General features: G+C 67.0%; 1 protein-coding gene across 1 annotated transcript; it reads left to right on the top strand.

The window, feature by feature from the left end:
• Nucleotides 1-275: 275 nt before the first annotated feature.
• Nucleotides 276-10313, top strand: APC2 (APC2, WNT signaling pathway regulator). Its single transcript, XM_019538423.1, has 9 exons — nt 276-299; nt 1288-1749; nt 2111-2501; nt 2980-3075; nt 3234-3373; nt 3512-3589; nt 3828-3944; nt 4081-4295; nt 4696-10313. The coding sequence occupies exons 1-9, from the start codon at nt 276-278 to the stop codon at nt 10214-10216; spliced, it is 7044 nt and encodes a 2347-aa protein (XP_019393968.1). The 3' UTR covers nt 10217-10313.
• Nucleotides 10314-13666: the final 3353 nt, after the last annotated feature.

The following is a 13666-nucleotide window of genomic DNA, read 5'->3' on the forward strand; positions in this document are numbered from 1 at the left end:
GCGGGGGCCGGGGGCCGGGGGGGCCGAGGCGGGTGGAAGCAGGCAGGTCCTGGCTGCTTCTGCTCACGTGGAGCCAAGCCTTTGTGTGCATCTCAGCACCGTGAAATGGGCAGTTGCCATGGAGATGAGAAGTAGGCCACGGGAAGGGGGGATGCTGGCTGGCTCCGCGCCGGCGGTGGGAGCGCCGAGTCCATGGAGCTGCCGCGGGGGCATCTGCCTGGCACGGCTCGCCGGCCCCTTGCCGGGGTGGGGGCACAGCCCAGACCCTCGTATTAATGCCGCTGGGGCTGGATCCACGCGTATGAACCCCGCCAGACCCGAGGCGAGCCCGGGGTGCACCAGGCGACCCCGAAAGCAGCCAGGCTGGCTCACAACGCCCTTGTCCTGCGTGGAGGTGGCTTCCCTGGTGCAGTCGAGGCTTTCTTTTAAAGAGCTGCGCCGCCGTGTTCCCGGCGCACCGCAGCGTCCGTGCCAGAAACCCTCCCATCTCCTCCCAAATACTACAGCGGTACTTTTTGATTTAAAAAATGCTGCCTTAACATGACAGCTCCTCCCGAATCGGGGGGAGCACGCCCCGGCTTGAGTCATGAAAAGAGCTGCCTCCTAGGAGGAAGGCGACGCTAGTATTTTCAGCAGAGTATTAAAATACGGGGTTATTTCTTGCTTTGGAGCAGGGGGTGGGGTGGAGGTCCCTTCCCACCCTCCTTTTCTATGAACCTCTGACTCCAAGAAAAGCCTCTCCGTTTCTAGTGGGGTGCTGGCTTTCCAAGAAGGGTCCTGTTGAGCAGGGAAAGAAAGATGCCCGCGGCACCATAATAACAATTGTGCGTAAAGAAACTGCCGTGCGATAGGACACAATACCATAGCATCGTTAGGAAGAAAGCCTACGACATCCTAAATCAGGAGGAGGTTCCAATCCCCACCGGACGCTGCAAAACCCTGTGGCTTTGCTATAGAAATTCTGCTTTAAAGCAAAATGCGACAGTACCGAGGCATGCACAGGACTCCAGACACATTGTGCAGCGATAACCTCGGCCTTCCCGTGCCGCTGCGGCGGTGTGCATACCCGCTACACGACACGGCTGTGTTTGATCGGGGCCCGCAGCTGAAATGGCCACGCAGGGCACGTCCACACCTTCATGAATGCGCAGTGGTTACTGTGTGTTTAATTCAGTACTTGATTAATGAAGCACTGACTAGATGCGCAGTTACTGTGCAGTAGCACCGGCGCACGCCCTTTTAGTGCCACTACTGTGCACGGCATGGCAGCGTGTTAGCGTGTGACAGTGTTATTCGGCTACTGCGCATTGGGCATCCCGTGCAGATGCGCCCGCGGTGTTTCTAAGGCCGTGCACGGAGCTCGTCCGCGCAAAGGGAGCGTTGCCCCGGCAGTCGCTCCATCGCAGAGGCCCCTGGTTGGCTTTGGAGGCAGGTCATTGCACTGAACCCCCTTGGCCCAAAAAGAGCGGACATCGGTCAGGGTCATTCACGGGACAAAGGAGCTGGAGGGGACGTAGATGGCGGCAGCCCGGGTTGGCTCGTTGGGTGCTCGATGCTGCAGCCAGACAGGCCGTGGCCGCCTGCCCTTGCCCCCGGGGGCTGCAGTGTCTCCCAGGCCGGGTCCTGAGCTCCTCCCCGTTGTGTCTGCCCTTGCAGCTGTGCGGGAAGCTGCAAGGCCTGGAGGGCGACGGCAGCCTGGATGTCCCTACGCATCCCGAGGACGGCGCGAGCCACGCGGGCAGCAGTAAGGTAACGGCGCTAGCCCTGGAGGGAGTCCCCGGGCTGGGGGGACCAGCGTCCTAGGAGCCGCGCAGCCTCGGGGGACTTCACTGCTCACGTCCCAAGCCCGGCTCTGCTGCTGTACAGGGCGCCCGGGGTGCTGAGCACAGTGAGCACCCCTCGAGCCAGTGGTTGGCACGAGTGTTACCTCCAAGGGCTGGTTTGCGGGGTGGGAGCTAGGAGGGGTTGGGTCCCTTGGAGGAGATGGGGTTGGGGGTTAAGAGGAAGGGAGGTGGGTTGTGTGGGGGGATTGCCAATGGAGGGCGAGGGCTAGTGGGGCTACAAGGGGGGCAGGGGGATGCCGTGACCCAGCAGGCGCTTGCCCCAGCAGGTGGAAGTGGTCTTCTGGCTCCTGTCCATGCTGGCGACGCGGGACAAGGACGACATGTCGCGCACGCTGCTGGCCATGTCCAGCTCGCAGGAGAGCTGCCTGGCCATGCGCAAGTCGGGCTGCCTCCCGCTGCTTCTCCAAATCCTCCACGACGCGGCGCGGGACCCGGGCACGCCCCAGAGCCCTGGCGGGAGCGGGGGCAAGGATGCCCGTATGCGCGCCAACGCCGCCCTGCACAACATCGTCTTCTCGCAGCCCGACGAGGGCCAGGCCAAGCGGGAGATGCGGGTGCTGCACGTGCTGGAGCAGATCCGCTCCTACTCGGAGACCTGCTGGGACTGGCTGCAGATGCAGAGCAAGGACGGGGGCAAGGACCCCGAGGGCAGCGCGGGTACGGGGCAGGCTGGTTCTAGTGGCGGGCGCTGGGGGTTTCTTGGAGGAGGCAGGGGAGTGGACCCCAGGGCGGCTGCGTGGGAGAGACGGGCTTCTTGCGTGCAAGGGGGATATGAATACACGCGTGCTGCCATATAACTGTGAGCGTGCACGTCTGTGGGCGTCAGTGCCTGCGTGTGATTTCTGAGCGCAGGCACCCGTGCGAGCAGGATCACACCCCAGTGTGCATCTGCACCGTGTGCATCTGTGTGGGCAGGAGCGTGGGAGGGAGCACGTGCGGTGCCTGGGGCTGTGCGTGCTCTCCTGGAGGGGCGAGCAGACGGAGGGGGTCCGGGAGGGCCTAGGGGTGGTTCAACGCGGCTCGAGCTCTGGGGTGCTGATGGGGCCCCCGGAGTCTAGCCCAGCCCCTCTCCTTGCCCTTTGCTGCCTGGGCACCCGGGACCTGCTGGCCTCACTCGCCTCTGCTCCCCCCGCAGCCCCCGTGCCCATCGAGCCACAGATCTGCCAGGCCACCTGCGCCGTCATGAAGCTGTCCTTTGACGAGGAGTACCGGCGAGCCATGAACGAGCTGGGTAAGTGCCACCCGGCCTTCGGGAGCAGCCCAGACCCAGGGCTGTGCCCCCTGCCTCCTGGTGGGGGGCCGTGGGGGCAATGCAGATGGAAATATTTGGCCCCCCTGCCATGGGCCTGGCTCCAGGGATGAGCCCGCTCTCCTCCCGCACCACCCCAGGTGGGCTGCACGCTGTCGCCGAGCTGCTGCAGGTGGACTACGAGATGCACAAGATGACGAGCGACCCCCTCAACCTGGCGCTGCGGCGATACGCGGGCATGGCGCTCACCAACCTCACCTTCGGGGACGTGGTGAACAAGGTGCCCGTTGCGGGGGGGAGCTGGGCACTGGAGGGGCTCACCAAGGGAAGGCAGCTGAAGGGGGTGGCAGGGCTGGGCACGGAGGGCACCAGGGAGGGTTGCCCGCATGATCTGACCCTGCACTCATCCCCGTGGCAGGCGACGCTGTGCTCCCGCCGGGGCTGCATGCAGGCCATCGTGGCCCAGCTGGCATCGGAGAGCGAGGAGCTGCACCAGGTAGGTGGGCCGGGGGGTCCCACGCACCCAGGTGCATACAGGGACTGGGCTACACAGTGCACCAGGCCCTTGCACACCTGCGCCTGGACCCAGGGCCACACACTGAGCCACAGGAGGGGCCAGTCCTAGCTCTGGGCACCTCTGGGCACAGCTGGAAGTCTGGGGCTGGACGTCTGGGCTGGGAGCCGCCAGGCTGTCGTGCCTGGGGCACGCGGCCACACTCATCCCTCCTCCCCAGGTGGTGTCCAGCATCCTGAGGAACCTCTCGTGGAGAGCCGACATCAACAGCAAGAAGATCCTCCGGGAGGTGGGCAGCGTGACCGGGCTCATGCAGTGCGCCCTGCGTGCCACCAAGGTGAGACCCCCCTTGCCTGCCCCGGGAGAGGGGTGGGGGCAAAGTCCTGCGTGGGCACACGCAACCATGCACCGGCCCCCCACCCTCGTGCCACGTGCATTGCACAGGAGGCTGACACCGTGTCTGTCCCGGCCAGGAGTCCACGCTGAAGAGCGTGCTCAGCGCCCTGTGGAACCTGTCGGCCCACAGCACGGAGAACAAGGCGGCCATCTGCCTGGTGGAGGGGGCGCTGGGCTTCCTCGTCAGCACCCTCACCTACAAGTGCCAGAGCAACTCGCTGGCCATCATCGAGAGCGGGGGCGGCATCCTGCGCAACGTGTCCAGCCTCGTGGCCACGCGGGAGGACTACAGGTCAGGTTGCTTGCCCCTGCCCCATGCAGCTGCAGATGCAGCTTGACCAGGGTGGTGCCAGATGCAAGGGTTAAAATACACTGGACCCCAGGTGGAGGCCCTGTCTCTGCTACCCGCCCCCCTTGCCGTGCATATCCGTCTGCCCCGGGGGGAAAATTCCTTCTTGACCCCAAATACGGCAATTGGGCTGACGCTGAGCAGAGGGGCAAGACCCTTCAGCCGGGAGCCTCTGGGTTGACGTCCCAGCAGGAGCACGGGCAGAGCCCGGTCCGCATCCCCAGCCTGGCCGCAGCCAGCACCCTCCTTCCCCCCCGACACATGGGGCAGAAGTGGAGAGGGGGAGTGGGGGATTCTCCCCCAGCCCAGGCGAGCCGGCTGACGGCGCCGCCGCGTCTTGCAGGCAGGTGCTGCGGGATCACAACTGCCTGCAGACGCTGCTGCAGCACCTGAAGTCGCACAGCCTGACCATCGTGAGCAACGCCTGCGGCACCCTCTGGAACCTGTCCGCCCGCAGCCCCAAGGACCAGGAGCTGCTGTGGGACCTGGGCGCCGTAAGCATGCTGCGCAACCTCATCCACTCCAAGCACAAGATGATCGCCATGGGCAGCGCCGCCGCGCTGCGCAACCTGCTCACCCACCGGCCCCCCAAGTACAAGGATGCCGCCGTCGTCTCCCCGGGGTCCTGCATGCCCTCCCTCTACGTGCGCAAGCAGAAGGCGCTGGAGGCTGAGCTGGATGCCAAGCACTTGGCCGAGACCTTCGACAGCATGGAGAAGCAGAGCCTCAAGGGCCAGAGCGTGAAGAAGCCGCTGCGGCACATGGAGAGCCTGGTGAAGGACTACGCCTCCGACTCCGGCTGCTTCGACGACGACGAGGTGCCCAACGTCTCCACCGGCGTGGACACGGGCAATGCCTCCGTCCTCTCCATGTTCCTCAACTCCTCCTTCCTCCAGGGGCAGGCCCTGCCCCGGGCCGTCACCCAGAGGAGGGGTCCGGAGCCAGAGAAGGATGAGAGCGGCAAGCCAGCCGAGCCCAAGAAGCCCCCGGCGCCCGCCGACGACGTCTCGCTGGCCGCCGAGAAGCTGGCCAACAAGATCTCCACCACGGTGGCCAAGATTGACAAGCTGGTGGAGGACATCTCCACCCTGCACACGTCCTCGGACGACAGCTTCAGCCTCAGCTCCGAGGACCACGGTCTGGACTGGCAGTACGGCTCCGACGAGCTGCACGAGGCCCGGGCCCAGTCCTGCTCCCCGTGCCGCCTCTCGGACGCCGGCGGCTTCGCCAAGCGCGAGAGCCTGAGCCGGGCGCGCACGCTGCTGCGGCTGAGGACGGCCTACACCAGCCTGTCCACCGACAGCCTCAACAGCGGCAGCACCAGCGACGGCTACTGCACCAAGGAGCACATGAAGCCTTGCACCCGCGCCTCCTTCCTGGGCTACAAGGAGGAGCTGCAGCGGTGCCAGAAGAGGCCCAGCCGCCTGGACCTGAAGAACATCCTCTCCAGCCGGCCCGAGAAGATGGAGCCGCCCGCCATGCGGGCCAAGGAGCCGGCCGAGCCGGAGGCGAGAGACCTGCACGAACGGGCCAAGAAAGCCGTCACCTTCCCCGGCCCGGGCATCCAGGACAAGGAGCCCGCGGGCACGCAGGAGGCAGGGGCCCAGCTCAGTGCCGACCCGCAGGTCCACACCATCAAGCTGTCCCCGTCCTACCAGCACGTGCCGCTCCTGGAGAGCCTGGCCAAGGGCGGCCCCGCCGCGAGCAGCACGGGGGGGCTCCCGGGGACCTCCTACCCCCCGACTCTCCCGGGCAGGAAGCAAGCCTGGCTGCCCCCCGGGCTTCTGCAGACCTCCGAGAGCCTGAGCAAGATCCCGGAGAAGCTGGCGGCCCCGGCCCCGGCCCCGGCCCCGGTCCCGGCCCCGGCGGCGCAGGAGTCGGTGCAGAAGTACTCGGTGGAAGACACCCCCATCTGCTTCTCCCGCTGCAGCTCCCTGTCGTCCCTCTCGTCCGCCGACAACGTGCTGGACGGGCAGAGCCACAGCGAGAACGAGATCGACAGCGACTCCTCCCTGGAGATCATCGAGGTGGACGAGGGCGCCGCGCCGGCCGAGGAGGCCGCGGGCAGGCGGGAGAAGGAGGCGGTGGTGGAGCCGGCCACGCCCGTGGGCATCTCCCAGCCCATCGCCATCCCCTTCGCGAAGCGGGACAAGGTCTTCCTGCGGGAGGCGTCCCCGTCCCGCCCGGAGGACCTCACCCCCTCCAGCTCCTCGGAGAACTACATCCAGGAGACGCCGCTGGTGATGAGCCGCTGCAGCTCCGTCAGCTCCCTGGGCAGCTTCGAAAGCCCATCCATCGCCAGCTCCATCCAGAGCGACCCTTGCAGCGAGATGATCAGCGGGACCGTCAGCCCCAGCGAGCTGCCCGACAGCCCCGGCCAGACCATGCCCCCCAGCCGCAGCAAGACGCCCCTCTTCGAGCTGGGCGCGCCCCCCGAGAAGGAGCCCAGCCAGTTCAACATCCAGTGGGAGAACAACGTCAAGAAGTTCATGGACATCACCGACTTCAAGGAGCGGTTCCAGCTGCCCCAGGACCTGGACTCCATGGTCTACTTCACGGTGGAGAAGCCCAACGAGAACTTCTCCTGCGCCTCCAGCCTCAGCGCCCTGCCCCTCCACGAGCACTACGTCCAGAAGGACGTGGAGCTGAAGCTCCTGCCCCCCTTCCCCGAGAAGACCGGCCTGAACTTCGTGGCGCAGGAGAAGCGGGAAGACCGGCGGGAGGAGCGGCGCCGGCCGGAGCACACCTCCGACGACGACATCGAGATCCTCAAGGAGTGCATCAACTCGGCCATGCCCTCCCGCTTCCGCAAGGTCAAGACCGCCCTCGTCTCGGGCCTGCCCGCCCCAGCCAAGAAGGCCGTGCACGTCCCGGTGTACATGCTGGTGCCCACCCACTCGGCCCTGGGCGTCCCGCGGCCGCTGCGCTCTGCCCCCCGCGAGCTCTTCAAGGACGACGACTCCTTCACCGACTCCGCCGAGGGGACCCCGGTTAACTTCTCCAGCGCCGCCTCGCTGAGCGACGAGACCCTCCGCTACCCCCTCAAGGAGGAGCCCGAGCTCCCGCGTGGCTCGGGGCGGTGGCCGGAGAGGAAGGAGGCCGCGGCGCCGGTGCCCGGGCGCAAGGCGATGGAGCCGCCCCACGAGCCGGGGAGCTCGGGTGCCCTCCCGGGCCGGCAGGCGTCTTCCAGCCACTCCACGCCCACCAAGGCGGGTGCGGGCTACAAGCCGAAGGCCGGCTCCAGCCGGGCCAGCCCCTTCCCCGCCGCCGAGGGGAGGAGGGGGCCAGCGCCCCTGAAGAACGGGCCCAGCCTGGAGCTCAGCATCGTCCGGCCCGGCGGCGCCGGAGCCCGCCCGGGGAAGGAGCCCCAGGCCGACGGCGCCCCGGGGAGCCTGGCTTTCCAGTCCCTGTGCCACACGACGCCCACCGAGGAAGCCGTCTACTGCTTCTACGAGAACGACTCCGACGGCCCGGCGCAGCCGGGCAGGGACGTGCCGCGCGGGCCGGCTCCGAGGAAGGACCGCTGGGGCGGCGCGGCCCCCAGGAAGGAGCCGGAGCCGAGCGCCCGGCAGCTGCTTCAGGCCAAGACCAAGTTGGCCGCCAAGCTGCAGAGCAACCTCATCGCGGACGAGACGCCGCCGTGCTACTCCCTCAGCTCCTCGCTCAGCTCCCTGAGCGACGTGGACCTCTTCGAGGAGCGAGCGCCGGCCTACAGCAAAGCCGGGCGGGCGCTGGCCCTCAGCCGGGCGCCGGAGAGAGACCGGGACAGCTCGCCCAGCTCCCTCAGCTTCAACTCGGATGACGACCTGCTGCAGAAGTGCATCGGCTCGGCCATGCCCAAGCGCCGGCGCCACTTGGCGCGGCGCAGGAACGCGGAGCGGAAGCAGAAGCTCAAAGGCGCCAGCCCGCAGAGCGGCGCCGCTGGCAAGGAGCCGCGGCCGGACGAGCCCACCTCGGACCGGGGCTCGGACCTGGACAGCGTGGAGTGGAAAGCCATCCAGGAAGGTGCCAACTCCATCGTCACCTGGCTGCACCAGGCGGCCGCCTCGCTGTCCCGGGAGCCCTCCTCGGAGTCCGACTCCATCCTCTCCTTCGTGTCGGGGCTGTCGGTCGGCTCCACCCTGCAGCTCTCCTTGGACAGGCAGGACAAGCAGCGGGCGGCAAGCGGAGGGCGCCTGGAGGCAGAGAAGGGAGAGCACGGCAGGGCCCCCCAGGCCGGCAGGAAGGCGGCCGAGCCCCGGGCCGCCGCGGGCAGGAAAAGCCTGGGGCCGCAGAAGCCGATGCCCAACCTGCCGGTGGTCTTCCGAGGCCGCACGGTCATCTACATGCCCAACCCGGCCAAGGACGCGGCCAGCCCCCGGGCCACGCCGAAGAAAACCGGTGCCGCCAAGCCCGAGGCTCCCGGCAAGCCCCTGAGCCTGAGCCAGCAGCGGTCGCGGAGCCTGCACCGGCTGGGGAAGACCTCGGAGATGCCGGAGCTGAGCTTGCCCAAGCGCAGCGCCACCCCGCCGGCCAGGATCGGCAAGGCCCCCTCCTCCGGCTCGTCCCGCACCTCCACCCCGTCCCAGCCCTCCCAGAAGAAGCTGGGGTCGCCCTCCCAGCTCGCCAAGCGGCTGCCCTCCCCGGGGGGGAAAGCAGGCGGCATCTCTCCGCCGGGCCCCCCTGCCAAAGCGCCGCCCCAGAAGCCCCCGGGCAGCAAGCAGCACAAGACCCAGAAGTCGCCCGTCCGCATCCCCTTCATGCAGAAGCCGGCCAGGAAGCCGCTGGCGGGCCGCAGCCCCATGCCGGTGCTGGAGGAGCAGGCGGGCAGCGCCCCGCCGAAGCGCGGCACCAAGGGCGTCCCGCCGGGCAGCCGGCTCGGCCTGGTGCGGATGTCGTCGGCACGCTCCAGCGGCAGCGAGTCGGAGCGCTCGGGCTTCCTGCGGCAGCTCACCTTCATCAAGGAGTCGTCCAGCCTCGTCCTGCGGCACCGCGCCGAGCTGTCGTCCTCCGAGTCCGTGTCCTCGCTGTCCCAGAGCGCCTCGCCCAAGAGAAGCCGGGCCGGCCTGCCGGCCGTCTTCCTCTGCTCCTCCCGGTGCGACGAGCTCAAGGCGGCCAAGCCGGCGGGGCCCAGCCCGCGCCCGCCCGCGCCCCGGGCCCCGGCCAGCGGCAAAGCGGCCCCCGGCGCGAGGCTGCCGAGGAGAACCAGCTCCGAGAGCCCCTCCAGGCTGCCCGTGAAGGCCGGCGCCCGCCCGCCCGAGCCCTTCAAGCGCTACTCCTCGTCCCCCAACATCAGCCTCATCAAGAGGACCGGCAGCCCCTCCGCCGTCCTGGCCCCGAGCTCCGAGGCCTCGGCCCCGAGGGGGAAGAGCGACGAGGCCCCCGCGCCGCCCGCCAGGAGCCCGGCAGGGAGCCCGGGGCAGCCCGACAAGCAGAAGATGATGCTGATGAAAGGCACCTGGCGAAGGATCCGGGATGAAGACATCCCGCACATCCTCAAAAGCACCCTCCCCTCCTCGGCCCTGCCGCTGGTCAACACCGTGGAGGCCGCCCCGGGCTCCCAGCCCCCCGCCCAGCGGAAAACCAGCGACGCCGTGGTGCAGACCGAGGACTTCTCCGCCACCAAGACCAACTCCAGCACGTCCCCCACCCTCGAGGCCCGGGAGATGCCCAAGAGCTGCGACGCGGAGGGGCTGGCTCCCGGCAAAGGCGCCGTGCCCATCTCGTTCAGCCACGACGCGCCAGCCGGCTCCGTCGGGCACTTCCCCTCCAGCAGGCACAGCTCCCCGAGCCGGGCCGCCCGGGTGACTCCCTTCAACTACATCCCCAGCCCCATGGTGCTGCCGACCGTGAGCGACAAATCCGTGGAGAAAATTCAGGCTTGAGCCGCCGCCAGAAATGCGATCTCTGCCTTGTCTCTGGCTATGGGGGGAGCGCCGCAGAGCCCCCCAGGCTATCGCACGTCCACGGGAACAACGCTCTTGCTCATAGGCAAAAGGGGAAAACAGGAAGAAGCTGTTTCCACGCTTAACTAACAAAGGAGGAACTTTTGCATTGATGTGACTGTTGGCCGGGACAGTTGGGGTCCGTTTGGTTTGCGGGGGCGAGACCCTCGGAGCACAGCAAGGGGCCGTTTGCAGTGCGGGAGCCTCCGCGCGCTCCCCCTCTTTTGTGGCCCTGGAGCCTCGGGACGCACCTGGTGGGGCCCGACCCCTCCGTGCTCCGGACAGCTCTGCTGCTGGCTGCTTCCCTGCGGGGTTGGCCCTGCTGAAGGCTTGTCCAGCAACGCTGGAGCCGCTCGCGTTGCTGGACCTGGGCGCCTCTCCCGTGCTCAGCTGAGCTCCCGTTGTCCACGCACTCGGCAGCAGCCATCAGCCGGCGTCCCGGGCTCCGCAGTGCCGTGAGGGCGGTCTCCGCCCTTTCGCTGAAGCACACTGGGGTTTTCTGCCCGACGAGGGGCTTCCCCGATTCCCCTCGCTCGCTCCCAAGGTCTCCCGGGAGGTGGAGATGTTCAGAAGGCCCCGGGTCCGCGGCTCTTTCGATGGGAACCGGACAAGAACGCTTCAAGCAAAAGCCTTAATCTTTAGGTCTCAGCTGCATGCTTTCGCTCACCTATCGGCACCACTACCCGAGTCTATAAATAATCTCAGCTCAGTTATGAAGACGCCTTTGGAAACCCCGCTCTGGACCAAAGTAGAGACGCCGGGAGAGAGAGAGAGCGGGGGAGAGAGGGGTGGGGGGGACGGATGCCCCACTTGGGGAGGCAGAAGGACTCATGGGATCTGCCGTGTGCGCCGCCAGGCCCCTAATTATGGTGACAGGCTAATCCGTTAATGACTAACGCACTGCAGCTTCGTTTGCGCTGGGCGGCACCGGCGCTGGGGGGGAGCGGAGCAGCACTTCATTATCGCGGGGGGGGGAGAAGACTGTTGTGGAGCTGCACACGGGAGCGGGGACCTGGGGGAATGAGAGAAGAGGAGGAAGAGAGACCAGGCCAGGGGAGGGGAGGAGGGCGGCTGATTCTGGGGTGCACCTCGCTGGGTATCTTCCCCAGCCTGGTCCTCCCCGGGATGCAGGCATCATGGGCGGGGGGGGCCGGCTGCCCTGGGAAGCTTCAGGCCCTGTGGGAAAATTCCCCCTTTGGCTGCTGAGGCCGATTCTCCCGTGGGTTTGGCACCAGCACCAGGCCAGACGCCCAAGAGCTGCTGCCCATTCGCCCCCCACTCTCCCCTCCCCTCTAAGCCACCGAGTCCCGCGCACGGCGCAGCCTCTGGGCCCTTCCCCGCGCGACGAGGACCAAGGGCTGGGAGCGGCTCAGCGACACCGCAGGCAGCTCGGCCAGGCAGCCAGCTCCCGGGAGCAGCGAGCGCGTGTCACTCCCAGCTCAGGCAGAAGGCAGGGGAGGGGCTCACCTTATAGACTAACTAAAGCAGAGGTGGGGCTCGAAGGTGCCCGGCTGCCGAGGGAACCCTCTCCAAAGTGATTTAGGCGCCTGCCTGGGGTGGCAACGAGAGGGAGGAAGGCAGATGGGGAAGGCTCTTCTGGAGCAAGCCTCCCAAGCACCCAGCTCCAGGCCCTTGGAAATGCCACGTTCACACCTCACTCCGGCCTCTAAATCTCCTAAACCAAGGGTGGGGTTCAGGTCCATACAGCTCAGTCTAGCTCGGGGGCCTCCGGCCCCTGCATTGCCCAGGGTTTGGGGTGAAACCTTCCTTTATTTATGACAAACAGGCTTTTCTTTCCCTCTGAAGCTTTCCAAGGTTTTGCCCTCTTCCCCCACTCGCAGTTTTGGGTCTTAGTTGAAAGTGGCCGGCGCTGGCCGGGGGAGGCATCCACGCCAGAGCGGAGCAATGCCGGGAGCATTTTTTCCGGCTTGTTCCTGTTGCTGGTTTCTTTTCCCCCGGTAAATCCCAGAGTCCTGGGGCTTAGCAGCCTCCCGGCAAGAGGCAAAGGGGTCTCGAGGGACTCAGGTGTGGCACAAGTCGCCGCAGCAGCTGGCAGTGCCCTGGCCCAGGCGCTTCCCCTTGCCCCCTGCTGCTGACGGGGTCCCAGCCCCAGGCTCTTGATTTGGGGACTCGAGTCCACTGAGAACTGGGCTCCCCCACCCGGCGCTCCCCACCCAGACCCCCACCAGCCACTGGAGGTCTGCGTGAGTCGGGGTCCTGAGCGGCTGTACCCAGGTGCCCCCCCTTCGCCCCAAGCCAGCCGTGCCATCTCCCCGCCGGCAGCAGGGTGGTCCCTACCTCGGTTGTGGATGCAGCGAGCCCTTAGGTGCTAGCCCAGGCTCACAGGATGTGGGCGCCTGCCCCGGGGGACTCAGCAGCACCCGGACCCCCAGCCCTGGGATTTTTAGTCCGGACCCTGGTACGGGGGTGCAGAGGGGAGCAGCAAGGACAGGGCATTACCTGACGTAGCAATGGGTGCAGCAGCAAGGCAGGGCTCCGTGAGGGACCCGATTCTGGCCTGCCCGCAGACCCAATCCTGCGCAGGCCACGGTTGGATCGGGTGGGTCTTGTTCCAGATCTGCTGGGCCAAGTGATTGAGGCACAAGCCCCTGACTTTCCCGTGGGCTCCTCTCTCTCTCTGTCTCTCTCTCTCTCACTCAGTCCCCCCACCTCCATCGCCCTCCGTCCTAGCTGGCGCTGCCGTTCGTTACGCTGTACCAAGGGCACGCGGCGCTGCGCCGTGAGCTGCCGCCAGCCTCAGCCTCAGCCTCCTGCCCCAGCCTCGCCAGGCGGCCGCCCTCAGCCCTACCGCACCGCAGCCTTGGTCCCGGCCTTGACCCGGGGCCTCCACCAGCTCGGCGGCCCGGCGGAGCCAGCCCAGCCTCGTGGCTCGGCCACAGCTGCCCCCGGGAGCTCGCGCCCGGGGGGTCAGTGCTGTTGCAGCTGCAAGATCGGGGCTGATGAGGACGGTGCAGCGATACGGGCACGCCCGCACCACGAGCGGGCACCGGAGCCCCACGTGCCAGCCGACGAATTCAGGGTACAACCCGCTGTAGCAACGGGACGACTGCATTACCTCACTGTTTTTTTTTGCCTGTAGCCACAGGTTGAAGAGCCTCCCCCACCGCCCCGGCTCTTGCCATGGCCGCGCGTCCTCCTAGCCGAGACCCTCCTTCTCCGTGTGACCGTTGGCTTCTGTCCTCTTCTGTTGAGAAACGTGCTGGGTTTTGAGGTGTCCTGGGTTTTTTTTGCTACTGGTTTCCCCTTGCCCCTGCCCCGCCGCTGTACGTATGTACTAAGGATGTTATTTTCCTGGACAGTATTAAAATTAAAAGCAAAGCGGTGTAAATAGGAAGCTGGGGGCGGTGTCTTTATTCCCCCCGGGTGCTG

This window comes from Crocodylus porosus, unplaced genomic scaffold (assembly GCF_001723895.1).
Source record: "Crocodylus porosus isolate Cpor-Errol unplaced genomic scaffold, CroPor_comp1, whole genome shotgun sequence".
NCBI classification, from domain to species: Eukaryota; Metazoa; Chordata; order Crocodylia; family Crocodylidae; genus Crocodylus; species Crocodylus porosus.